Source organism: Salvelinus fontinalis, chromosome 5, assembly GCF_029448725.1.
Source record: "Salvelinus fontinalis isolate EN_2023a chromosome 5, ASM2944872v1, whole genome shotgun sequence".
NCBI classification, from domain to species: domain Eukaryota; kingdom Metazoa; phylum Chordata; class Actinopteri; order Salmoniformes; family Salmonidae; genus Salvelinus; species Salvelinus fontinalis.
In genome coordinates, this window is record NC_074669.1 from 65887978 (window position 1) to 65899905 (window position 11928).

The window sequence follows — 11928 nt, forward strand, 5'->3', positions numbered from 1 at the left end:
CGGTCAGTACACACTGACTACACCCTCTACATCCTCACTGAGCAGCTACGACGGTCAGACACACTGACTACACCCTCTATATCCTCACTGAGCAGCTACGACGGTCAGTACACACTGACTACACCCTCTACATCCTCACTGAGCAGCTACGACGGTCAGTACACACTGACTACACCCTCTATATCCTCACTGAGCAGCTACGACGGTCAGTACACACTGACTACACCCTCTATATCCTCACTGAGCAGCTACGACGGTCAGTACACACTGACTACACCCTCTACATCCTCACTGAGCAGCTACGACGGTCACTACACACTGACTACACCCTCTACATCCTCACTGAGCAGCTACGACGGTCAGTACACACTGACTACACCCTCTATATCCTCACTGAGCAGCTACGACGGTCAGTACACACTGACTACACCCTCTATATCCTCACTGAGCAGCTACGACGGTCACTACACACTGACTACACCCTGTACATCCTCACTGAGCAGCTACGACGGTCAGTACACACTGACTACACCCTCTATATCCTCACTGAGCAGCTACGACGGTCAGTACACACTGACTACACCCTCTACATCCTCACTGAGCAGCTACGACGGTCACTACACACTGACTACACCCTCTATATCCTCACTGAGCAGCTACGACGGTCACTACACACTGACTACACCCTCTACATGTTTAATTGAAGGTGTGTGTGTGTGTGTGTGTGTGTGTGTGTGTGTGTGTGTGTGTGTGTGTGTGTGTGTGTGTGTGTGTGTGTGTGTGTGTGTGTGTGTGTGTGTGTGTGTGTGTGTTTAGGTTGAAAGGGTCCGACGCATCCTGGAAGAATGACCAGGAACCTCCACCAGAGGTGAGGAATACCCATACTGCCTTCTAAATAGTAGACAGAGGAACACACAGGTCCTGTCTGAATACCCATACTGCCTTCTAAATAGTAGACAGAGGAACACACAGGTCCTGTCTGAATACCCATACTGCCTTCTAAATAGTAGACAGAGGAACACACAGGTCCTGTCTGAATACCCATACCGCCTTCTAAATAGTAGACAGAGGTGAGGATCACACAGGTCCTGTCTGAATACCCATACTGCCTTCTAAATAGTAGACAGAGGAACACACAGGTCCTGTCTGAATACCCATACCGCCTTCTAAATAGTAGACAGAGGAACACACAGGTCCTGTCTGAATACCCATACCGCCTTCTAAATAGTAGACAGAGGAACACACAGGTCCTGTCTGAATACCCATACTGCCTTCTAAATAGTAGACAGAGGAACACACAGGTCCTGTCTGAATACCCATACCGCCTTCTAAATAGTAGACAGAGGAACACACAGGTCCTGTCTGAATACCCATACTGCCTTCTAAATAGTAGACAGAGGAACACACAGGTCCTGTCTGAATACCCATACCGCCTTCTAAATAGTAGACAGAGGAACACACAGGTCCTGTCTGAATACCCATACCGCCTTCTAAATAGTAGACAGAGGAACACACAGGTCCTGTCTGAATACCCATACCGCCTTCTAAATAGTAGACAGAGGAACACACAGGTCCTGTCTGAATACCCATACTGCCTTCTAAATAGTAGACAGAGGAACACACAGGTCCTGTCTGAATACCCATACCGCCTTCTAAATAGTAGACAGAGGAACACACAGGTCCTGTCTGAATACCCATACTGCCTTCTAAATAGTAGACAGAGGAACACACAGGTCCTGTCTGAATACCCATACTGCCTTCTAAATAGTAGACAGAGGAACACACAGGTCCTGTCTGAATACCCATACCGCCTTCTAAATAGTAGACAGAGGAACACACAGGTCCTGTCTGAATACCCATACCGCCTTCTAAATAGTAGACAGAGGAACACACAGGTCCTGTCTGAATACCCATACTGCCTTCTAAATAGTAGACAGAGGAACACACAGGTCCTGTCTGAATACCCATACTGCCTTCTAAATAGTAGACAGAGGAACACACAGGTCCTGTCTGAATACCCATACCGCCTTCTAAATAGTAGACAGAGGAACACACAGGTCCTGTCTGAATACCCATACTGCCTTCTAAATAGTAGACTCCTCTGTTCTGTCCTCTCTTGTCTCTCTTCTCTCTCGCTCCTCTTCCCTTTCCCTCCCTCTCATCTGTCCTGTCCTCTCTTGTCTCTCCTCTTCCCCCCCTCTCTCCTCTCCTCTGTCTTCTCTTGTCTCTCCTCTCTCCAGGCGTTGGACTTCAGTGATGATGAGGCAGAACATAAGATGAAGAAGAAGAAGAAGAAGGGGAATGTCCAAAAGAACCAGAGAGCTGACCACCAACCAGGTCAGACACTGTTTCAGAGAGAGAGAGAGGACAGAGAGCTGACCACCAACCAGGTCAGACACTGTTTCAGAGAGAGAGAGAGGACAGAGAGCTGACCAACAACCAGGTCAGACATTGTTTCAGAGAGAGGGAGGACAGAGAGCTGACCAACAACCAGGTCAGACACTGTTTCAGAGAGAGAGAGGACAGAGAGCTGACCAACAACCAGGTCAGACACTGTTTCAGAGAGAGAGAGGACAGAGAGCTGACCAACAACCAGGTCACACACTGTTTCAGAGAGAGAGAGGACAGAGAGCTGACCAACAACCAGGTCAGACACTGTTTCAGAGAGAGAGGACAGAGAGCTGACCAACAACCAGGTCAGACACTGTTTCAGAGAGAGAGAGGACAGAGAGCTGACCAACAACCAGGTCAGACACTGTTTCAGAGAGAGAGGACAGAGAGCTGACCAACAACCAGGTCAGACACTGTTTCAGAGAGAGAGAGGACAGAGAGCTGACCACCAACCAGGTCAGACACTGTTTCAGAGAGAGAGAGGACAGAGAGCTGACCAACAACCAGGTCAGACACTGTTTCAGAGAGAGAGGACAGAGAGCTGACCAACAACCAGGTCAGACACTGTTTCAGAGAGAGAGAGAGAGGACAGAGAGCTGACCAACAACCAGGTCAGACACTGTTTCAGAGAGAGAGAGAGAGGACAGAGAGCTGACCAACAACCAGGTCAGACACTGTTTCAGAGAGAGAGAGGACAGAGAGCTGACCAACAACCAGGTCAGACACTGTTTCAGAGAGAGAGGACAGAGAGCTGGCCAACAACCAGGTCAGACACTGTTTCAGAGAGAGAGAGGACAGAGAGCTGACCACCAACCAGGTCAGACACTGTTTCAGAGAGAGAGAGGACAGAGAGCTGACCACCAACCAGGTCAGACACTGTTTCAGAGAGAGAGAGGACAGAGAGCTGACCAACAACCAGGTCAGACACTGTTTCAGAGAGAGAGGACAGAGAGCTGACCAACAACCAGGTCAGACACTGTTTCAGAGAGAGAGAGAGAGGACAGAGAGCTGACCAACAACCAGGTCAGACACTGTTTCAGAGAGAGAGAGAGAGGACAGAGAGCTGACCAACAACCAGGTCAGACACTGTTTCAGAGAGAGAGAGGACAGAGAGCTGACCAACAACCAGGTCAGACACTGTTTCAGAGAGAGAGGACAGAGAGCTGGCCAACAACCAGGTCAGACACTGTTTCAGAGAGAGAGAGGACAGAGAGCTGACCACCAACCAGGTCAGACACTGTTTCAGAGAGAGAGGACAGAGAGCTGACCAACAACCAGGTCAGACACTGTTTCAGAGAGAGAGAGGACAGAGAGCTGACCACCAACCAGGTCAGACACTGTTTCAGAGAGAGAGAGGACAGAGAGCTGACCACCAACCAGGTCAGACACTGTTTCAGAGAGAGGACAGAGAGCTGACCACCAACCAGGTCAGACACTGTTTCAGAGAGAGGACAGAGAGCTGACCAACAACCAGGTCAGACACTGTTTCAGAGAGAGAGAGGACAGAGAGCTGACCAACAACCAGGTCAGACACTGTTTCAGAGAGAGAGGACAGAGAGCTGACCACCAACCAGGTCAGACACTGTTTCAGAGAGAGAGAGGACAGAGAGCTGACCAACAACCAGGTCAGACACTGTTTCAGAGAGAGAGAGGACAGAGAGCTGACCAACAACCAGGTCAGACACTGTTTCAGAGAGAGAGGACAGAGAGCTGACCAACAACCAGGTCAGACACTGTTTCAGAGAGAGAGAGGACAGAGAGCTGACCAACAACCAGGTCAGACACTGTTTCAGCGAGAGGGAGGACAGAGAGCTGACCAACAACCAGGTCAGACACTGTTTCAGAGAGAGAGAGGACAGAGAGCTGACCAACAACCAGGTCAGACACTGTTTCAGAGAGAGAGAGAGGACAGAGAGCTGACCACCAACCAGGTCAGACACTGTTTCAGAGAGAGAGAGGACAGAGAGCTGACCACCAACCAGGTCAGACACTGTTTCAGAGAGAGAGAGGACAGAGAGCTGGCCAACAACCAGGTCAGACACTGTTTCAGAGAGAGAGAGGACAGAGAGCTGACCACCAACCAGGTCAGACACTGTTTCAGAGAGAGAGGACAGAGAGCTGACCAACAACCAGGTCAGACACTGTTTCAGAGAGAGAGAGGACAGAGAGCTGACCACCAACCAGGTCAGACACTGTTTCAGAGAGAGAGAGGACAGAGAGCTGACCACCAACCAGGTCAGACACTGTTTCAGAGAGAGGACAGAGAGCTGACCACCAACCAGGTCAGACACTGTTTCAGAGAGAGGACAGAGAGCTGACCAACAACCAGGTCAGACACTGTTTCAGAGAGAGAGAGGACAGAGAGCTGACCAACAACCAGGTCAGACACTGTTTCAGCGAGAGGGAGGACAGAGAGCTGACCAACAACCAGGTCAGACACTGTTTCAGAGAGAGAGAGGACAGAGAGCTGACCAACAACCAGGTCAGACACTGTTTCAGAGAGAGAGAGAGGACAGAGAGCTGACCACCAACCAGGTCAGACACTGTTTCAGAGAGAGAGAGGACAGAGAGCTGACCAACAACCAGGTCAGACACTGTTTCAGAGAGAGAGAGGACAGAGAGCTGACCAACAACCAGGTCACACACTGTTTCAGAGAGAGAGGACAGAGAGCTGACCAACAACCAGGTCAGACACTGTTTCAGAGAGAGAGAGGACAGAGAGCTGACCAACAACCAGGTCAGACACTGTTTCAGAGAGAGAGAGGACAGAGAGCTGACCAACAACCATATCAGACACTGTTTCAGAGAGAGAGGACAGAGAGCTGACCAACAACCAGGTCAGACACTGTTTCAGAGAGAGAGAGGACAGAGAGCTGACCACCAACCAGGTCAGACACTGTTTCAGAGAGAGAGAGGACAGAGAGCTGGCCAACAACCAGGTCAGACACTGTTTCAGAGAGAGAGAGGACAGAGAGCTGACCACCAACCAGGTCAGACACTGTTTCAGAGAGAGAGGACAGAGAGCTGACCAACAACCAGGTCAGACACTGTTTCAGAGAGAGAGAGGACAGAGAGCTGACCACCAACCAGGTCAGACACTGTTTCAGAGAGAGAGAGGACAGAGAGCTGACCACCAACCAGGTCAGACACTGTTTCAGAGAGAGGACAGAGAGCTGACCACCAACCAGGTCAGACACTGTTTCAGAGAGAGGACAGAGAGCTGACCAACAACCAGGTCAGACACTGTTTCAGAGAGAGAGAGGACAGAGAGCTGACCAACAACCAGGTCAGACACTGTTTCAGAGAGAGAGGACAGAGAGCTGACCACCAACCAGGTCAGACACTGTTTCAGAGAGAGAGAGGACAGAGAGCTGACCAACAACCAGGTCAGACACTGTTTCAGAGAGAGAGAGGACAGAGAGCTGACCAACAACCAGGTCAGACACTGTTTCAGAGAGAGAGAGAGGGGACAGAGAGCTGACCAACAACCAGGTCAGACACTGTTTCAGAGAGAGGACAGAGAGCTGACCAACAACCAGGTCAGACACTGTTTCAGAGAGAGAGAGGACAGAGAGCTGACCAACAACCAGGTCAGACACTGTTTCAGAGAGAGGACAGAGAGCTGACCAACAACCAGGTCAGACACTGTTTCAGAGAGAGAGAGGACAGAGAGCTGGCCAACAACCAGGTCAGACACTGTTTCAGAGAGAGAGAGGACAGAGAGCTGACCAACAACCAGGTCAGACACTGTTTCAGAGAGAGGGAGGACAGAGAGCTGACCAACAACCAGGTCAGACACTGTTTCAGAGAGAGAGAGGACAGAGAGCTGACCAACAACCAGGTCAGACACTGTTTCAGAGAGAGAGAGGACAGAGAGCTGACCAACAACCAGGTCAGACACTGTTTCAGAGAGAGAGAGGACAGAGAGCTGACCAACAACCAGGTCACACACTGTTTCAGAGAGAGAGGACAGAGAGCTGACCAACAACCAGGTCAGACACTGTTTCAGAGAGAGAGAGGACAGAGAGCTGACCAACAACCAGGTCAGACACTGTTTCAGAGAGAGAGAGGACAGAGAGCTGACCAACAACCAGGTCAGACACTGTTTCAGAGAGAGGACAGAGAGCTGACCACCAACCAGGTCAGACACTGTTTCAGAGAGAGGACAGAGAGCTGACCACCAACCAGGTCAGACACTGTTTCAGAGAGAGAGGACAGAGAGCTGACCAACAACCAGGTCAGACACTGTTTCAGAGAGAGAGAGGACAGAGAGCTGACCACCAACCAGGTCAGACACTGTTTCAGAGAGAGAGAGGACAGAGAGCTGACCAACAACCAGGTCACACACTGTTTCAGAGAGAGAGAGGACAGAGAGCTGACCAACAACCAGGTCAGACACTGTTTCAGAGAGAGAGAGAGGACAGAGAGCTGACCAACAACCAGGTCAGACACTGTTTCAGAGAGAGAGAGCATGTCAGGACCATGTCTGGAGTGTGTTGAAGGCCGTTGATGGAAATTCTCCCGGAGAATCTGATGGTCTCGTCGGTTTGACCTCCTTCTGACACGAGCAATTCAATAGCCAATCACCACAGAGCCCAGGGACGTTCCCAGAGCACATTGTTGGTGCACAGAAAGCACACAGTGCTGTATTTGATGAAAGGCAGGCGACATCGTCTTTTGATTTCTCTAGAAAGGTGTTGTGGGTGACGGTGCAAAGCATCAGATTAGGGGAGAATGGGGCCGTGTCACACGGTTAACTGGGGTGTATTTCTCAACACCAGTAGGTTATCTGATGGGGTGTATTTCTCAACACCAGTAGGCCTATAGGTGATCTGATCATAGCAAACTATGATGCTAATTTCCACATGTCTTGACCTAGCAAACTATGATGCTAATTTCCACATGTCTTGACCTAGCAAACGATGATGCTAATTTCCACATGCCTTGACCTAGCAAACTATGATGGTAATTTCCACATGGCTTGACCTAGCAAACTATGGTGCTAATTTCCACATGGCTTGACCTAGCAAATGATGATGCTAATTTCCACATGGCTTGACCTAGCAAACTATGATGCTAATTTCCACATGGCTTGACCTATTAAACGATGATGCTAATTTCCACATGGCTTGACCTATTAAACGATGATGCTAATTTCCACATGGCTTGACCTAGCAAACTATGATGCTAATTTCCACATGTCTTGACCTAGCAAACTATGATGCTAATTTCGACATGGCTTGACCTAGCAAACTATGGTGCTAATTTCGACATGGCTTGACCTAGCAAACTATGATGCTAATTTCCACATGTCTTGACCTAGCAAACTATGGTGCTAATTTCGACATGGCTTGACCTAGCAAACGATGATGCTAATTTCCACATGGCTTGACCTAGCAAACTATGGTGCTAATTTCCACATGGCTTGACCGAGCAAACGATGGTGCTAATTTCCACATGGCTTGACCGAGCAAACGATGGTGCTAATTTCCACATGGCTTGACCTAGCAAACGATGATGCTAATTTCCACATGGCTTGACCTAGTGACTCAGAAATACGTTTGAAATATAGCTCTCCATTTCATCTTTTCAACAAACAATTGTTCATATGTAGCATACTTTCACCTCCGATAAAATACACACGTTCACCTCAATGTTTTGAGATGCTGACATGAATTTAGCAGGTGGGTGACCTCTGGGTGACCTCTTGCGAAGTCGTCCCACATTTGAATCCCCAAATGATTGGGCTATACAACACTCTCTAGATTGGGAGTGACACCAACATGTGGAACCCCCTGCCCCAGTCTCCCCTATTCAGTTATTAGACTGGGCATTGGGCTGTACAGCACTCTCTAGATTGGGAGTGACACCAACATGTGGAACCCCCTGCCCCAGTCTCCCCTATTCAGTTATTAGACTGGGCATTGGGCTGTACAACACTCTCTAGATTGGGAGTGACACCAACATGTGGAACCCCCTGCCCCAGTCTCCCCTATTCAGTTATTAGACTGGGCATTGGGCTGTACAGCACTCTCTAGATTGGGAGTGACACCAACATGTGGAACCCCCTGCCCCAGTCTCCCCTATTCAGTTATTAGACTGGGCATTGGGCTGTACAACACTCTCTAGATTGGGAGTGACACCAACATGTGGAACCCCCTGCCCCAGTCTCCCCTATTCAGTTATTAGACTGGGCATTGGGCTGTACAACACTCTCTAGATTGGGAGTGACACCAACATGTGGAACCCCCTGCCCCAGTCTCCCCTATTCAGTTATTAGACTGGGCATTGGGCTGTTTCATCCTGCATGTTGTAAGAAATAAAAATTGGGACATTCCAATACATAGTGAAGAATCAGTACACAGGACAGGTGAGGAGGAGGAGGAGGAGAGAGGACACAGTGATGAAGAATCAGTACACAGGACAGGCAGAGAGAGGAGGAGGAGGAGGACACAGTGATGAAGAATCAGTACACAGGACAGGTGAGGAGGAGGAGGAGGAGAGAGGACACAGTGATGAAGAATCAGTACACAGGACAGGCAGAGAGAGGAGGAGGAGGAGGACACAGTGATGAAGAATCAGTACACAGGACAGGCAGAGAGATGAGGAGGAGGAGAGAGAGGACACAGTGATGAAGAATCAGTACACAGGACAGACAGAGAGAGGAGGAGGAGAGAGAGCACATTGATGAAGAATCAGTACATAGTGAATACACAGGACAGGCAGAGAGATGAGGAGAGGACACAGTGATGAAGAATCAGTACACAGGACAGGCAGAGAGATGAGGAGGAGGAGGAGGACACAGTGATGAAGAATCAGTACATAGTGAATACACAGGACAGACAGAGAGAGGAGGAGGAGGAGGAGAGAGGACACAGTGATGAAGAATCAGTACACAGGACAGGCAGAGAGATGAGGAGGAGAGAGGACACAGTGATGAAGAATCAGTACACAGGACAGACAGAGAGAGGAGGAGGAGGAGGACACAGTGATGAAGAATCAGTACATAGTGAATACACAGGACAGACAGAGAGATGAGGAGGAGGAGAGAGGACACAGTGATGAAGAATCAGTACACAGGACAGGCAGAGAGATGAGGAGGAGGAGAGAGGACACAGTGATGAAGAATCAGTACACAGGACAGGCAGAGAGATGAGGAGGAGGAGAGAGGACACAGTGATGAAGAATCAGTACACAGGACAGACAGAGAGAGGAGGAGGAGGAGAGAGGACACAGTGATGAAGAATCAGTACATAGTGAATACACAGGACAGACAGAGAGATGAGGAGGAGGAGGAGGAGAGAGGACACAGTGATGAAGAATCAGTACACAGGACAGACAGAGAGAGGAGGAGGAAGAGAGAGGACACAGTGATGAAGAATCAGTACACAGGACAGACAGAGAGATGAGGAGGAGAGAGGACACAGTGATGAAGAATCAGTACACAGGACAGGTGAGGAGGAGGAGGAGGAGGACACAGTGATGAAGAATCAGTACACAGGACAGGCAGAGAGATGAGGAGGAGGAGAGAGAGGACACAGTGATGAAGAATCAGTACACAGGACAGGCAGAGAGAGGAGGAGGAGGAGGAGGAGAGAGGACACAGTGATGAAGAATCAGTACACAGGACAGACAGAGAGAGGAGGAGGAGGAGAGAGGACACAGTGATGAAGAATCAGTACATAGTGAATACACAGGACAGGCAGAGAGATGAGGAGGAGAGAGGACACAGTGATGAAGAGTGGTGGTCAACAGCTGTTCATTCTGACTAAATGACTAGTTGAGCCATGAGGAGAGAGAGCACAGTGAGCTGTTGGGACCACCGTTCTGACTAGTTGAGCCATGAGGAGAGAGAGCACAGTGAGCCGTTGGGACCACCGTTCTGACTAGTTGAGCCATGAGGAGAGAGAGCACAGTGAGCCGTTGGGACCACCGTTCTGACTAGTTGAGCCATGAGGAGAGAGAGCACAGTGAGCCGTTGGGACCACCGTTCTGACTAGTTGAGCCATGAGGAGAGAGAGCACAGTGAGCCGTTGGGACCACCGTTCTGACTAGTTGAGCCATGAGGAGAGAGAGCACAGTGAGCCGTTGGGACCACCGTTCTGACTAGTTGAGCCATGAGGAGAGAGAGCACAGTGAGCCGTTGGGACCACCGTTCTGACTAGTTGAGCCATGAGGAGAGAGAGCACAGTGAGCTGTTGGGACCACCGTTCTGACTAGTTGAGCCATGAGGAGAGAGAGCACAGTGAGCCGTTGGGACCACCGTTCTGACTAGTTGAGCCATGAGGAGAGAGAGCACAGTGAGCCGTTGGGACCACCGTTCTGACTAGTTGAGCCATGAGGAGAGAGAGCACAGTGAGCTGTTGGGACCACCGTTCTGACTAGTTGAGCCATGAGGAGAGAGAGCACAGTGAGCCGTTGGGACCACCGTTCTGACTAGTTGAGCCATGAGGAGAGAGAGCACAGTGAGCCGTTGGGACCACCGTTCTGACTAGTTGAGCCATGAGGAGAGAGAGCACAGTGAGCCGTTGGGACCACCGTTCTGACTAGTTGAGCCATGAGGAGAGAGAGCACAGTGAGCCGTTGGGACCACCGTTCTGACTAGTTGAGCCATGAGGAGAGAGAGCACAGTGAGCTGGGGTGGGGGGTGGGGCTTAGTGATCAGTTGGTTCAGGTTGGGATGGTTGTTGGCTGTATATCATTTGACCTTTAACCCCTCTGTGTGCTCGCCCTCTTTCTCTTCCAGACAGAGATTCCGTCACCAGACCACAGATGTCCCAGAGGCCTTTGCAACAGAGTCGTCCACCTCGCCGTGACAACTGGGGTCCCCCACCCCGATACGAAGGGTCTCCATACTACACACACCAGCCCCACTACCCCTACCCTCCCCCCTACCAGCCTCAGTCCTTCCCCCTCTACCCTCCCCCTCCTCCCCCCCACATGTCCTTCCCCTGGTCCCCTCCCCCCTCTCACCCCTACCACAACCTCCCCTTCTCTCACCTCCCCCCTCCTCCCCCACCGCCCACTGGCCCCTATCCTCCTCAGTGAGGACACACACACCTAGTGACTGTACACCTCTCCTCCCCCACCGCCCACTGGCCCCTATCCTCCTCAGTGAGGACACACACACCTAGTGACTGTACACCTCTCCTCCTAGACACTCATCAGTGTTGTTTGACCAAATCAACACATTAAAGTGTATTTTTACTGTCTGCATTTCATATCTGTTTTAATGGTGTCTGTCCTTAAATCCCCGGTAGTGGGGACTATTGTAGTGATGATGATAACAGCAGTTTAATTAACAAATATGACCCTGTTTTGGACCATTCCCTCATCATGTACTCTCCTCTGCGGGCTATATTTGTGTGTATTATGGATCCCCATTTAGTACCTGGTTAAATAAAAAAACGAACTGGTGCAAAACCTTATGAAACTTGTAAACAGCTGGACTCTGGTGACAAATAAACTATTCAATTCTCTGTTGGTCAATAATTCAGTATTTAATGTTTAGGCTAATAACTAAATATTTGACGTTCC

At 50.0% G+C, this 11928-nt stretch overlaps 1 protein-coding gene across 1 annotated transcript in view; it reads left to right on the forward strand.

The window, feature by feature from the left end:
• naf1 (nuclear assembly factor 1 homolog (S. cerevisiae)) overlaps positions 1–11870 on the forward strand; it is a 39856-nt gene extending 27986 nt beyond the window's left edge. The window contains exons 6-8 of the mRNA XM_055924180.1: positions 817–868; positions 2241–2337; positions 11138–11870. Of these exons, the coding sequence (XP_055780155.1) occupies positions 817–868; positions 2241–2337; positions 11138–11439 (451 nt within the window). The 3' untranslated portion in view covers positions 11440–11870. The remainder of the gene's footprint in view (positions 1–816; positions 869–2240; positions 2338–11137) is intronic.
• The last annotated feature ends 58 nt before the right edge of the window (positions 11871–11928 follow it).